At 34.1% G+C, this 16,893-nt stretch overlaps 1 protein-coding gene across 2 annotated transcripts in view; it reads left to right on the forward strand.

The window, feature by feature from the left end:
• LOC148953599 (uncharacterized) overlaps positions 1–16,893 on the forward strand; it is a 185,728-nt gene that overhangs the window by 114,303 nt on the left and 54,532 nt on the right. For both annotated transcript variants that reach the window (XM_089088603.1, XM_089088602.1), the window contains exons 11-12: positions 674–734; positions 15,243–15,586. In XM_089088603.1, coding sequence (XP_088944729.1) covers positions 674–734; positions 15,243–15,586 — 405 coding nt within the window. The remainder of the gene's footprint in view (positions 1–673; positions 735–15,242; positions 15,587–16,893) is intronic.

Genomic DNA, 16,893 nt, shown 5'->3' on the forward strand with positions numbered 1-16,893 from the left:
GGGAGGTACAATTGTAAGGAATCTTAGCAATAAAGGTACAATCGTAATTGGATGGCTGCATGGTGGCTGGATGGGGAAAAAATACCCCTTATGAAATCTATTAGTGATACGAATTCCAAGATGATGCTCAATTAAGTTTTCTGATGTCCAACTTGTGTCATTGTATGACATAGTAATGACATAATGAGTCAAATTTAACTTACCGCAACAATGACGTAAATATTCAATGCAATTTATGGTAACTAATTTTATGTTATCTAATTTATAATTTTCTAATTTAAACTTTCTAATTCCTAGCCTACTTCCAAATTTCTATTATAGGACGTGTTAATGAGGATTGATTCAATACAATAATGTTTCCTAAATCCAGCTTAGAGAAATGCAGACAAGCATTGGTATTTCGGTGTTTTGTACTAGATATAAAAACTGTCATTCAAGTAGGTCCTCTTCCATTTTCTAAGATTACTATTTAGGTCTCTTTGTAAGATAACAGTTTTGCTTTTTTTCAATAATCTGTTGTTTTAATAAGTTATATATTGTGGCAAACTATGGTATACAGGAATTATAAGACTATCCTTACACTTGTGTTATACAGCCCCTGAAAAAGGTTCATAGTTGCCAAAATATAGACTTTGGCTGTAGAAACGGAATAATTTGAATTTTCTATTTTCAGGGACCTTACATCTAATTTTACCTCTGATTATATTGCACTTCGCTCTGAGATAGAGGACACTGTAAGTATAATTTTTCTCGGCTGTTTTTTAAACAATAGTTTTTGTTTTTTTTTTAACTTGGACTTCTTGTCTATTCAAATTCATTACAAACCATTATATATTTTTTTTATGTATTTTAAGACAAAAATTTGAGCTGATAAACTATAGTTTGAAAGAAAAACATATAGTAATTAAAAATAAGATTGTAATGTGAAATGTACTAATTTTCTAATTAATCTTAACACTAATATGCTCCGGTACACCCCTAAGCCATGTCAAACAGGCCTATATATGATGTCTCTCAAAGGGTTAAGAATATTAAGTTGAAACTCTCAGGGAATCATTATGTGATTTTAGGTTTTCAGAGCCCGTATCTGCATTATCTCAGGTACGGCTAAGCATACAAATTTACAGCCTAAGAGGCCAGCTAAGACGTTGAGTAAGTATTGAAAGGGAAGATCCTGTTGATTTTTGACTTGGAAGAACCGAGGAGGCTTGCCAAGGACAATAGAAGTTTAAAAAATATATTTTTTTTGATTCTTAATGCAATTTTTCTTTCTTGTTAATCTTCTAAAAACTACCGGCTATAAAGACACCATAATTAAAGCTTCAGAACCAAAGAAAAGTCAGCTGGAAATAATCTAGTTGCATTGATTTTGTACCTCTTATTTTCATTTTCCTAGACAACAAGTTAGAACTGGTTTTAATAAATAACCCAAAAATATATTTATTTAAAAAAAGCAATCATTAATAAAATATACAAGAATCACTCGATCATGTTGTGGAATAATGAAATTGTCAGATGCTCATAACCAAATAGCTGATAAATATTTGCTTATATTGAAAGTTGTAGTATAATAGGGACCATTAATCCAAAATATAATTTTCTGTCTATTTATTTGAATTAAATTCAGATAATTACCTCTTTGTTGATATTTCGACAAATAAAAACTGTTTTCAGTAAAGTGTAAATGCCCCTTTTGCCTTTAGAAGGCTTACAGGGTGTTTTACCTGGCCGGCGTTTACCCCTCCGGGAAATATCCCCACTGAAAATACCTCTACCTCCCATCAAAAAACATATCAATGTGAAATATACCCCACCGACCCCCCCCCCCCCCCCGAAAACTCCTTCGCAGAAATTCCCCCCCGCAGAAAATCACCCCTGGAAAACATACCGTCAGTGTTGGAAACTTATTCTTGTATAATATACTAATCAAACAGTTCCTTGTAACGAGCTGTGACTAAGGAGCAACTCGGTTTAATGGTATCCGAAACTATAAAAAAGGAGCTCTGATAAAAATATATATATGAAAAATCAAAATTTATCTTGATTACAATGAACAGTCAAGCCTTGCTTGAAACAAATAGATATTACCATTATCTTGAATAGAGCCAATGGTTTTAGGTGTTCAAACTCCTGTAAAATACCCCCCCCCCCCTGAAAAATAAACCCCAATGGCATTGCCCCCCCTGCAGAAAATTCTGCCGGAAAAAATCCTCCTGGAAAATATTCCCGCGGGAAATATCCCTCTGAAAATACCTCCCCCCTGTCGAAAACATTCCCCCCGCAAAAAATAACCCCTCCAGAAAATCCCCCATGCGGAAAATTCCTCCCAAGGAAAATTTCACATTTTTTTTTGTTTTGTTTTTTAAGTTAATTTTGTAGCCTTTTATTTCTTTTGTTTCCAATCTGATCTAATGAGCCCCCTCTGAAGTTTCTGCTACAATGAGGTGGAGGTATGGACGAGGAAAAGGCAGCCCTCCTCCTTTTTGGAATAAATTTTGTTCATTTTGGGGTTTAATGTTACGCTTTACCTTCATAAAAACAGCGTAGACCAAAAATATTCCCAGGGATCATAAGGGAGTAGATATCAATTTCACATTTTTGATGTGTGTTTTAAAGATTTTTTTGTACCGTTGTTTAAAGTTTCTTTTTGTCTTAGAGTTAAGTTACTATTATTCCGAGTCACTTCTTCCTTAAAATTCGTTACCATGAACTTTTGAACAAATTAGGACAGATACTTCAGAATGGAAATTTTGTTTTTAGTACAATCATGATGATCTGAAGTTTTTTGTCATAAAATTTAGTAGACATACACATATATAAGGGTTTGATTAAAGTCTTACCTTATATGGTAGGCAGCGGTATACTGGTAAATGTTGAAATTACTTTTGAGTTTCTGATTCTAGGAAAATAAGTGAATGAAGATTGTTTTATTATTTATTTTGTTTAAAGACCACCTTCCGGTAGTTCCTGGAAGTAGTTCGGTATTTCTATGGGTTACCTGGAAGAGCAGTTACAAAAATTTCCAATGAATACGCATGTATTCTATATTGGAGGGGAATCTAATATTAACTTATTGCAGATTCACTGTAATCAAATGTCCATTGCATGTTGTAACTGGATTATATCTTATGAGTGGAGTGTAATATATCGACTAGTATTACAAGAAATTCAGCAACCTTGCTTGGTAACTGGTTCACTAACCACCAGATAAGAGACCTTTAGCTGCTAGTTATTGACGTATGAGACCATTGTGAAGTCATCATGTTATATGATTTGGTCATAAGCCTTAAACCTGGAAAGCAAAAAATCATGGAGGAAGAAAACTGCCGTTCTGAACAACTGTACACTTTAAAGATTTAACAATATGTTGGAGGATTAGCAGAAATCAATAAATAATCAGAAGCTTGATATTAATAAACAGTTTGGGAAATGGTATGATTTATTTTACACCGTCTCGATGCAGGATATACCATGGAAAAAAGGAATGGTAGATATGATAATCCCAAAAAACCTTGGATTAGTAACTCTCTCCTCAAATGTTTAGAGAAACATTGGAATCTTTATAATAAAGCTGTGAAGACAACGTATAGGGTAAAGGTTACGACGATTTAAAAGTTTTTGTAAAAAAAAAAAAAACTTTTTCTACCCCAGAAGACTAAATTTGGACTTTTGGTTTGAAAATGGTTTCAACATGTTTAAAAAACAAACCGTATAGAAATCAAACTGTCTGATTAATAATTTGAAGTTTTATCAAAAAGGGTACAAAACTCTGATTTTTTTTATAGTTCGGAGTGCTTTTGCTAACAAATTTGATATACAAAAAATAGGAAACTATTTTCGACACGTTGGAACGCAATTCGACAAGTGTCAAAATACTGTGAAAATGCTTGTGAGCAGAACACGGTTTATTCAGTGGCCCTATTCTTGTTACGTCATATCTTCGTTTCTCTTCAACTTCGTTTAATATGTAAAAGTATAAAACGTTATTCTGATAGTGGAAGTAATAAAACCGACAGAATTTTTTCAAATATAGGAACAAACGTTTATAATCAAATGGAGTGTAATCAGGTTAACTAGGTTATATGACTCTTCTTTTCCACATCGTTGTATTGTGAAAAAAAAGCAACAGAGGATTAGTATCTTCAAATGATTTCTGGAATAAACCGCGTATTGTCAGCGTTAACGGTCAATCAAAGATTTCTTCACCGCTCTTATTGTAAGTATCGTCAACATTCAGCCATTTCAATGTATGATCTGCCATTTTAATCCCCTTAAAAATATTCAGTTTTGACTTTCCTTCTTCTGGAAAGTCTAGATTCCTACTAAAAAAATCCGGCAAAATCGCTTTTTTTGTGTCACTAAAGAAAATAACGTTGTATTGGTTGAGCTAAAGTTCAACTAACGACCCAACATGTGGTGGAATTATGGAGTCGGATGTCAGTTTTGGCTATTGTCTCATAGTCACTTGAGCGAAAACACTCATGGACACTTTTGTTTCTTATTTTGGCATTCGCAATGCGAAGGATTGGAAATATTTCGATAGAATTTCCTCTTTTGTGTTTCGGAAGTAGTTATTTAAGATTCCGTTGATGGTGTTAACACGGCTGCAATTTAAGGCACCACCTTGAAGTAGGTGAGCTAACGTGGCCCAGTTGATGAGGCAGATTTGATTCACTTCTAGAGCATATACAAGCCGGTCAACTTATCGTCCTATGTGGCATGCTTGTTTCCAGGATCAGACATTTCAAAAAGTTCCAATGTTTTCAGGTCAAGCAAAACCACCAAAACAGCCATCGCTGCCACTTCTTTTTACAGGCAGAAGGATCTAGAACAGGACCCCAAGTATCTTGATATTCAGTGTCAACTAAGATGTCAACTTGCTTAGGGGCTGGCAAACTGTTTGAAGAAAGTTTTCCAAATCTAACAATTTTTTCTGTTCCACGGGTTAATCCCTCTCAATTTAAATGTCTCTGTAAGAAGTATTGGTGAAGTGAAGGTCCGAAGTACTCCTTCAGTAAGGAAGCAAAATTTCATTTGGTAACTTTATGCTTTGAATCCTAAATGGTCAGCATCATACTTTTTTCTTTGGTTAAACTTGGTCCAAGATATCTTCAAAGAATTGAACACCGCTATGTCTAGGGGCGTTATGATAAACGCTTAATTTTGTGGAAGGTATACGAGATCGATCCCAAGGCTTTCGAACGAGAGAAAAATGGGATGCACGTCCATCTAAGAACAAGAACACTTTCTTCTATTTTTGAAACTATTTTTTCGTCCAAGGTAGGTATGAATATCTGAGTAACAAATTCTAAGATAGGATCAGATCTTATCCACCCTGTTTTAGATGCAGTCTGGCATATAACTCGAAAGAAATCTCATTTCACCCGCACAGTTTGGATTTCTCAAGAAAAGATCAGCAGAAAGCCAGCTACTTGTCGCTACAAACGCCTGGAGAAAATATATGGATAGGGGGATGCAGGTAGATATTTCATACTTAGATCTCAGAGAAGCCTTTGATAAAGTCTCAAAAAGTCAACTTCTTCAAAAACTACAGTCTATCGGTGTTGGCGACACTATTCTAAAGTGGGTTCTCAACTTTCTGAAAGGAAGATCTCGGCGAGTGACACTGAAGGGATATCTTAGCAGCAATGAGACAAAAGTCACAAGTGGAGTAGTTCAATGTTGTGTTCTGGGGCCTTTACTATCCAATATTTACATAAATGATCTCCCAAATAACATAGATTGTGAGATACTGCTTTATGCAGATGACACGAAAATCTTTCGCGCAATAACAAGCTTTGAAAATACAGAAATACTACAGCAAGACTTAAACAAAATAGCAGAATGGATGTAAAAATGGAGCAAGGAACTGAATATAGAAAAAAAGTTGTCATGTTCAGCTAGGCCCAAAACACATTTCTCGGCACTACTCCTTTGCAGGACAACAGATACCTATACAAGAAGAAGCGCAAGACTTTGGAGTGCCAATAGACAGTGACATGACTTTCACCAAGAACTACGAGTCAATCATCTCTAAGACATCACAAGTCTTGGGAATTATTCGAAGAAATTTCTCTCTTAATGAATCAACACTGTTTTCTACACTCTTCAAATCGTTAGTGAGACCAATGATCGAATACGGTCATACAATAACCAGACCATTTTTTCAAAAAGACAGTAATGCAATAGAAAAATATCCAAAGGAGGGCTACTAAATTTATTCCATCACTTAGAGACTTTTCATACCAAGACCGTTTGAAAAAATTATCGCTCCCAAGTCTCTCATACTGATTTTTGAGAGGAGATCTTATTGAGGTTTATAAAATATGTAACAGATACTACGATAACATCCCTCCAGAAGAAATAATAACATTCAAGAATAATAACCTGGGAGGTCACGAGTTTAAGCTAACCGAAGAACGTTTCAGAGGAGATGTCGGTAGATGGGCATTCAGCAACCGCATTGTCTCCGAGTGGAGCACACTACCATCAGACACTGTCAACTCAGATTCAGTTAATGCATCTAAGAACAAGATTGAGAATCATTATAGTGAAAAACACTAGTGAAAAACATTATAGTGAAAAACACAAAACTAGTTTTTCAAAGACAAATACAGAGCTTCACTAAGCCAAAACTGACCAGAAATAAAGTAAAATAACCTCCCAGGCGTAAAAACTACCACAAATCATTATCAATAAATAATGAAACTAAAAACAGAATTTACAATAAATAACCGAGTCAAACTTAAAACGAGCAAAAATTAACATAAGTAGGGGTGACAACCCCCATACGTTCTTAAAGCCTGAATATGATTTGCACTTCTCTAAAAAAAAGAAAAAAAACAACAAATGAACGTGGATTGTCAGTCTAATTTTAAAATGTATTTTGTTTTCAGTAAAGTGCAATTTATATTCTGGTCTTGAGAAGGTATGGGGATTATCACCCGTTCTCATGTTATTTTTTGCTTGTTTTGAGGTTGACCCTATCATTTATTGTAATTTCTGTTATTTTCGAGTTTCACTTATTCATTACTTGTGATTTGTAGTAGTTTTACGATTAGAAGGTTATTTTGCTTTATTTCTGCTCATTTTTGGCTTACTGGAGCTCTTTGCTTTTCTTTAAGAAATTTGTTTTGTGCAACACATTTTAAAAGTAATTTCTGTTCGTTTTTTATTGACATAGACAATAATATTTTATATTTTATTGCAAATAGCCTATGGCTTTCTCCTTTATTGAGTAAAATAAATAAAATGAATAATCTTTTTTTCTTTTTGTGCGAATCCATGGTTGAGCTTGCTCTTTATATGTTGGAGAAACATTTTCAAGAATGTCTAATCCTGATACAAATAATATTGTTTTATTTAAGTTTATACCTCTTCAAGTTAACCTGGAAAATAAAACTTAATATGATACCCAAATATTATGTCTATGCTCAATGACAAAATGATATACTTACACTCTTTTGATTTGTATAAATTGTAAGAGCGGAAATAGTAATAGCAGTAGCCCTGAAAGTTTCAAATCAATATCCCCAGTCTTTCTCTCTACATTGCTGAAATTTTTTATTGGCACACATACAGACAGGGCCTTTAGATTTTGTTTCAAGGCAACATTTAGATTTAAAGAGTAATGGGCCAAATTCATAATTGTGGGGGTTGAAATACCTAATGTCCCTAGAAAGAAATTCACTGGACTGTTCAACTATGCTGAACAAAATACCTGTCTCAGAAGTTTGATTGGTTGTATTTGGAAGATAAATGGGCTTGGAAGTAGAGATGTTTGCCCTCCAATCTCTTTTCACCCTTATAAAAGCCACTAGCACTTTTAATCTTGAGTCAAATTAGCTCCTTTAAAAGTTTCAATGAATATAGGGGTGCTGCCTATGCTATTGCTTGTATGCCCTTTTGAAAACCTGCATGCATATAGTTTATTTGTTTAATTGAAAATTACCCCTTAACGTTTCCTAAAAGTTTCACCTTAATACTCTTAGCATCATTAGTTACAGTAACTGTGGTATGTATTACCTTTTGGTAATTTGAAATAAATTCTCACCAAGTCCCTACAAGTTTCAACTTAAGCCATTGCTATGACATTGCTGATATATCCTCTTGATGACCTGAATATTTATATACTTTTATGATTTTCATATTAATGCTCCAAGCCTTACAGGTAGTTGCGCTAGAGGTTGTAGTTGAAGTAACAGTAGCAGTTGTAGTAGCAAATATAGCAGTGGTCGTAGTATTAATAGTAGCATGCACGTATTACCTTTTGGTCAATTGATCTACCCCTTCAAACATTTTCTGAGCGTTCCAATTTAATGCTCAAATTCATTCTTGAGATACACTCTTTTGAGAATGGGCATGCACGTAGTGTCCTTTGATTTTGTTCTAATTTTCCCTCAATACTTTAAAAGTAGTACTGTGAATGTAGTAGTAGTAGTGGAAGCAGTAGTAGTGATGGTAGTTGTAATAGTAGTGACAAATATTACCTTTTTGGTCAATTAATCATCTCCCTTATAATTTGGTGAAAGTTCCAAATTAATATATTCAGTAATTCCTAAGTTACGCCCTTTTGACAGTCTGTATAAACATAAAATGTTTGGATGTAGCTTAACACTCCCCTAAACAACCTCTTTAAGCCTCGCCTGAATGTTCTTCGTCTTTTTGGAAAGTAAAGGTCTGACAATCTGACATTTCTCAATACCCTATACTATGTTTACATGGTATATACCATATACATATACTATATATACTTCACTATATATACTATATATACATATACTATATATATACATATACTATATATACCATTTACTATACCATATACCAATACCATTTACAGCCCATGCTCTTGGGGCTGTGAGGGAGTTAACGTCCTCAAAGGTAAAATTATCGGATCTTTCAATAATAGTTCAATAGTGCTCTTTCAATAAAAGAGCACCATAAATTCCAATTTTCAATCAAATGAGCCCTACCCAAAATTTATTTGACCACCTATTCCAATAAAACCTCATATGCCTTCGGGGTATAACTTACAACTCTTGCCCCCAGGTTTTGAGGGCCTACTTTAACCTCAAAGAACTTTTTATATGATCTTTGACTATTTTGAACAAAATGGATAAACCAAATTTCTATCGGATGCATTTGGGGAAAGGAATATGTGGGGTGTGGCTAGTTGACCCCCATTACTCTTGACTCTTAAATAGGACACTAGGACTTCGGACATCCAATTGAATAAGCCACATCCGAAGTTTATACGACCACCCTTTCCATAAAAACCTTAAATGTTAACAATGGGCAACTAATATAAATCACAGCCTTTGCCCCGAGGGCCAATGTGGAAAGGGAGGATTGTCATTCCCACTGATATAAGTAATGGATCTTTCAAATATGCTTAAAAAAATGGCTATCTAGAAATTTTGATTGGTGAGGGAGGGGGATGGTTGCCCTCCTATCATTTTCGACTATTAAAAGGGGATTAGAACTTCCAATTTTCAATCCAGTGAGCCTCATCTAAATTATATGCGATCATCCTTGCCATAAACCCTTATATGCCCCCGGTATAATTTAAAACCGTTGCCCTGGAGCTTCTGAAATGGGTTTTTATCCTCAAAGACGTAATTACTGGGCATTTAACCCCACTGGACAAAATGGATGTCTCAAAATTTTGATTGGATGTATTTGGAGAAATGATTGGTATTGGAGTTGGGGGGGTGTGGTTTGTTGGAGGGGGTCGGATGTGTTCCGGGAAAAGAGGGTGTTAGGGAGGGGCTGGTTGTGCTACAGTCACTTTTGACTATTAAAATGGCAATGGCCCTTTCAATTTCCAATCGAGTGAGCTCCATTCGAAGTTTCTACGACAACTCCTTCTATAAGAAGTGCCTTGATCTAAAAGGAAAAAAAAATGTAATACATTCTGCCCATATCACTCTTTAATTAGGCAGCGAAATTGTGCTGCCTATGGTCTTTGGACTATTTTTTGAACAAACGGCAATCTAAAAATTTGTATCGGATGCATTTCGGGAAAATACAACTTGAGAGGGAGGCGGGGTAGCTGCCTTCCGATCACTTTGAATCTTTAAAAAGGGCACTATAATTTATGATTAACAGTCCAGTGAGCCCCCTCTGAGGTTTATACGAGCACCCTATCTATCAAAACCTTATAAGCCCACAGAGCATAACTTACAACTCTTTCCCTGGGGGCTTGGGTGGGTAGTTTCTGGATCTTTGAAGTACGTTGAACAAAACGGTTATCAAAATTTGGTGGACAAAACTTTAATTGGATCGGCTTATGGAAATGATTGGCACAAGGGGAGGGAGGCTGGTTGCCGTCCAATCACTTTCGACTATTTAAAAAGGACACTAGCCATTTCAATTTTCAATCAAATGAGCTCCTTTAGAAGTTTTTACGACAACTACGTCTATACAAAGTGTCATGGTCTAAAAAACAAAAAAATAATAATATTACATTGTGCCCACATCACTCTTTACTTAAAATTTTATTTAATTTTGTTCTAAAAGTTTAGAATAAAATATCTAATAATTTTCTATGGGGATACGGTGCCAGGCCAGGGGCAAGCTCCCATAATTTTTGGAATAAAGTACCGATAATGATTTTTTTTGGGGGGAGTCAGCTCTTGGAGAGAGGGTCAGGAGCCAGCTGCGATGATTTTTGGCATTAAATATCGTTGATAAGTTGTTTTATTTTTTGTGAGAGGTCGGGCTATGAAGGTAGAACCAGGAGTCAAGTCCCAAGATTTATTATTGATAAGTTTTTCGGGGGAGGAGGATCGGGCTATGGAGGGACAGGGGTCAGATTCCATAAGTTTCGGAATAAAACATCATTGATAAGTTTTTTGAGTGGGAGTTGGTCTTCTCTGATCTTAGAACTATTTTAAAAACCCTTGCATAAAAACCTTATACGTCCCCAGGGCATAACTTGCAACACGTGCTCTGGGCTCTTGGGGGCTGTGTCGACCAGAGAATTTTTGTTATCTGATTTTTGAACTTACTTAAATATAATGGCTATCTCAAAAATGCGGTCGAATGGATTTTGGGAAAATAGGGCAGAGGAGGGCTAGTTACCCTCCTGTTTCTTTTTACTCTTAGAAAGAGAACTAGAACTTTCAATTTCCAATGGAATGAGCGCTGTCCGATGTTTATACAGCCATCCCTTTCATAAGAACCTTATTTGCCCTATGGAACATTCCTTAAGAACCTTAAGGAGTTGAAAAAATTTTTAACTTCAGTTTAGAACCGCTAAAGCTATTATGTAAACTACAAAATATTTATGCTGCCTGAGCAATAATTTCAATGTTTTAATTAAAACTGAAAACATTCCTTAAAAATTTAAAAATGAGTTCGTTTATTTCTTAGATAAAATCAACTTGGTACGTCATTAAGCTTAGAAGTTTAAACGCAATAAGACATATAATTTTCATAGGAATGCACAATAAACGAAAATTTGTAATTATTACAAATGATGATTCTTTGAAACCACCTGAACTATCAATTGTGATAAGACTGAGAAAACAGCTCAAACAAATTAAATTCACAATACAAACTAGTAACCGTTTTTAAACTAGGTTCGTTTGGGTTCAGTAAAAACAGTTAAGATAATGTAACCTAGGTATAACAATAAGGTTGACTGTAGGTAATCCGGGCTGCGCCATGTTGGCTGCGAGTACCCCGGTTGTAGTAAAATTGCAGCAGTTGTGATAGTAAAAAAATATCACCATCTATGATTGTAAACGAACACATGATAGCAGTGACAAATGTCTCTCTGTGCATTTTTGTCTGAGCGGTTGTTTGCTAGCTTCTGTGTCTGTCTTTGTATGTTTGTGTGTCTGACTCTGTGTGTTTGTATGTGTTTCCGTCTCTCTATAACTCTCTTTGCCTACGTCTCTGAGTGGCTGTTTGCTTGTCTCTGTGTCTTTCTTTGTGTGTTTGTATATATGACTCTGTGCCTTGATGTGTTTTGTCGCTCTCTCTATCCCTTCCTCTCTCTCTCTCTCCCTCCCTCTCTCTCTCTCGCTCTCTCTCTGTCTGTCTCTCTCTCTCTCTCTCCCTCCCTCTCTCTCTCCCCCCGTCTCTCTCTCTCTCTCTATCTCTCTCTCTCTCTCTATCTCTCTCTCTCTCTCTCTGCCTGTGTAACAATCCCTTATCATACTCAAACATATTATAATTTACTTTCAAGTGATAAAAGTCAGTTTCTTAATGATTCACATTCAATAATAAAAATATTCTTTCAAATATATTACCACATGAGGATTTTTTCAAGCCAATAGCAAAAGAAATTTACTTGTGATATTTTTGAAATGCAAAATGAAAATGGTATAAATAAGATAGTCATGATTTTTCATTTTAGAAATGCAATATATGTTGTGACATTTTTTTACTTGTATTTTTCATTTTTTTAATTATTTTTTATTTCAATGTTATTCAAATTCTATACTTGGCACCTTTTAATATAATACATTTAAAATTCAGCTTTATATTTACTCAGTGAAGTAAAATTTTGATAATATTAACAGGTATCATTCAACCCAGAAAAAAAATTATTCAGAATTGTCATGTGAATACAGATTATTAAGTACATACATTACAGTATAGAATTAGTGAGACATTAAGGTCAAATTCAAGCGGATTACTTAACTGGTCATTCAATTTATTCAGTGAAAGTTGAATGTATGTTAATCATGTCCTGACAGTTATATGTAAACAAGGTGATGGCTGGAATATGCAAATGAGGTTTTGGGTATATGCAAGTAAGGTTTAGGGTATATGGAATTATCATGTTTGATAGTTCAGGTGTTGGTTCCAAAGAATCATCATTTAAAATAACTGCAACTGCAAATTTTCATTTTTTAGGCCTTCCAACATAAATAACCGATGCGTTGCAAACTCAGCAATCTTATTTATGCTTTGCATTACTTCATATAAGAAAATGCTTATATCATGTCATATATTTCTTCGTAAGAATTGCTTATATGATGTACTAACATAGTGCATGACATCATTTGCAAAAAAAAAATTAAGGCTCTCAATGTCTTTTCTCAGACTTTTGACCTATCTAGATCATTTTTTTAAATGAGAATAACCCTTGATACCAATTTTCCCCTAAAAAATATGGAAAAATATGGAAAATATGTTGGGAAAAAAACTTCTTCTTTCGCCTCGGCTTGTCTTTTGTCATTATGAAAGACACGTTGTCGAAGCTTTGATTCTTTTAATTGTTCAGGTGGTGGGACTTTTCCTCCAACGATTTATCTAGTCCAGGTTTTTTATTTTCAAAGGGGTGGTAGGTATTGATGACCTTATCCATTTGAAAATCCAAAACCCAATCATCATCGGTTCATTTTCAATTTTGACATGTTTTGATTCTTGCTGTCCAGGTTCATTTTATTGGGTCGCTCACATGTTCGGTCTCACATGTCACGTTTTTGGATTTTGATTACTTCAGACAATTTAGCAATGGCCTTTGCTTTTGCTGCCCTTATTGGTGTTGTCAAAATTGATGGTCCAGGTTGTCGATTTTCACATCTTATACGTTTGATAGTTCAAGTATCGGTTCCAAAGAATCATTATTAATAGTAACTGCAACTGCAAATTTTCGTTATTTGGGCCATCCAACAGACATTTTTTGGGATAAATGACTCATTAAATTTGGAATCTCAATTTGACGTAAAGAGGCACTTTAAGCTAAAGCAGAACCAAACTAATTTAAAAACTTTCAGGTATTTTTCTGGTTTGAATTAAAAAACTAACATTATTTCTCAGACACCATAAATATTTTTGCAGTTTGCAGTTAAATAAAATTATTTTATTTCAAATTTTCAGGAATTATTTAAGTTTTACATAACTTTGTCTACAAGCTTCTTATAACTGAGTTCTTTATTTACCAGTAAATTTCATTTGTCGCCTTTATGTGCTCCAGAGTTCACCTATACAAAATTTAAGTTGTGTCCACAATCGTTATTCAGCCCGAAAAAAGTAGGAACAAGTTATCAGTGTTTATTTGTTGTTTTTTTACACTTAAGCTAATGTATCGGATTAAGAATTGTAATACAGGACCTTGCTTTAATATTATCTTTCAGCCAGAAAACCATTTGCATAATTATTCAACTAGACAAACTTAGAATGTTGGAACACTTTTTGCTCTGTAGAAGCGATATACATTTTTATTAGGTATGCTGGACTTAGGTGTTGGTTTTATGTACACGAAGATATTAAAAATATACAGAATTATCTGAGTTTGTGTTTGAGTTAAAGGATTTTATATTAGTATGAGTAAAAGGATTTTTTTCCAGTTATTTAATGTAGATGACCAAAATATAAGTAAGTAGTTTTGTGTGAATTTAGGTGTCTAATTAGTATTAATTATGACTAGGGAAGTTCTGCATATTAAAAAAAACAAAAATCAAATTGTGATGAGAATTGACCCTAAGATAGATCAATTTAAGTGCCCTACAGACAGAGTCGGTAATTTATATTTGTGGGATTTTTTAAGTATTATATTCTTGTTATTATTTTATTTCTTGTGGTAATTTTTTTCTCTTTTTTTCTTTTTTAAAGACTAAGGCATAGTATTAGGGATGTAGTTTCTTTGATGATTATTATGTATAAATTCAGATCTTTCGATAATTTTAAAGTTTTGCTTAAACTAAGCTTGCTTTTTTTTGCTCTTACTACTCTTAAGCAGACTGATGTGCTTTCAATGTGTGCAATCTGCTATAGCAACTTCCTACAGATTGCTACTACTTTCAACGTAACAACCAGATGGTAATTACAATTTAATTTTTAATGATCAGTGGATTTCGTTCGATTTTTTTTGGACTGTATTTAATAGTTCATCTAAATTTACCTTTGATAAAAAATAACTAATTGAAAATTGTATGTAAGTGAGAAATAAAGTACCCAGTAGTAACCACTAATAATGACCTTAGATATAAAACCCATTGTACGCTTCGCTCTTTATGAAATTTCACTCCAGGCTTTTTTGGTATGTTATTTTTTCCTTAGACTCCGCTAAGCGCTTTACATATATCAAATTAATATAATTGGAAAATTTATCTTTGTTTAAATTTTTTTACTTTGTTGCGGCTGTGGTTGTGAAGCTTTAATATTTTTTGTCTTTTATGTTTTATGTTTTTTTGTCTTTTATATAAAAGTTGTACTGTTTACCCAGAAAAATATTTCTACAAAGACCTTAAGTATTGATTAAATTTATGTTGATTTTTCAGTTCAACAATGATTTGTTTGTCAACATCAAGCACACGTCCTACTTTGGCCATATAATCATAATCAAAGATAACGGTGTCATCATAATTGTAATAATTTACTATATAAATGTTCAGGCAGATGGTACAAATCCTGCTAATATTTCTGGGCTGCTCAACGACATAGACAGTAGACTTGGTCAGCAATTAAACTCTACTTCATATACTATGGACCTAAGCACTCTTGAGATTTCTAAGAGTCTTATTAAGTGTTCAACATTGAATACCTGTGCTGCTGGACTTGACAAATACGCATTATGTAGCAATGATCCTGAAAATGGCGCGCCGCAGTGTACCTGCAGTAGGGGGTAAGTATGCCTCTTCATTACAGTGCCTCAACTACTACTTTAAAAGTATATTATGGTCTTTGTGGTGCAGAGAAGCAGGTCACAAATGAGTCCCTCATTAATATCCTGTAACAAGGCACCCTAGAATTTTTCTGTGCACCACTTTGGTTCTTTGGCATTTCCATTTTCACACTACTTAGAACATAAATCTGCTATTGAGGATAAATTTTGAATTATGGCAAGCTAAGACTCATATGCCTTACTTTAGACCTAGCTAATAAAAAATTAGCTTCTTGCGGATTAATTTAAGGGACAGCTTTGTGTTGTAAATTTTGATCATGAAAATAAATCTTCCTCTTGGAAATTGAGGCATATCCCTCTTGGAAATCCCTCTTGTAAGAGGGATTCCAAGTTTTTTCTTAAAATTTATTCTTAAAAATTTTCTATTTTAAGAAAAAAACAATTTTGATGTGAGTTTCTATTGTCATTTCTAAATATTAGGTCCATCTTAAGTTTAAATTTAATATTTTTAATTAATTTTATATTTATATGAAAACAATACTAAAATAGATTTAAAAAATAACTTTCTAAATAGTTCCAGGTAAAGAACTGTAAGTAAGGAGCAACACGACTCAAAAGTAGCCGAAACTCTAAAAAAGAGTTTTGATATCAATGAATATATAAAAAGAATTGGCTTATAAAGCAGATTCCAAATATATAAGATTCATTAAGCTTAGTTTTACCTGTAAAAGGCTAAGAGCCTGAAAAAATATGCCTGATTTTTTAAAAAAAGGGGGAAAAACCCCCTAAAAGTAAAATAATTTTCATGATGACACCAGAGCATCAGATTCAGCGTATCAGAGAACCTTATTGTTGAAGTTTCAAGCTCATATTTCTAAAATATAGAATTTCTTTTTTTGCCAGAAGTAAGATCACGGATACATTTTTTTCAGGGGTGATAACATCAAAAAATACCCTTTTTAAGTCACAAAAAAGATTGGAGTGCAACTAGCCCACCTTCCACGTACCTTTTTTCCAAAAATTTTAGGAAATTTTGAGATAATCATTCTGTTCAACATTGTTGAAAGGTTCCAAAACTATGCCTTTGGAGAAAACAGAACCCCCTACCCCCACAAAACTCTCTGGGGAATGGTCTACTGTTGACCTCTGGGGATAGGTCAACAGTACGCTTATGCGTACTGTTTGTAATTGGGAAAAATACAGCCGTTTTTCGAGGAAGAGATTATTTTGTACTTTTGTGCTTGGGGTGAGTTTCCATGGGGATAATTTTCTGTGGGGGGATTTATGAGTGATAGATTTCCAAGGAA

The sequence above is a fragment of the Artemia sp. Qi Xiang Cuo genome, chromosome 4 (genome assembly GCF_049724085.1).
Source record: "Artemia sp. Qi Xiang Cuo chromosome 4, ASM4972408v1, whole genome shotgun sequence".
Lineage (NCBI taxonomy): Eukaryota > Metazoa > Arthropoda > Branchiopoda > Anostraca > Artemiidae > Artemia > Artemia sp. Qi Xiang Cuo.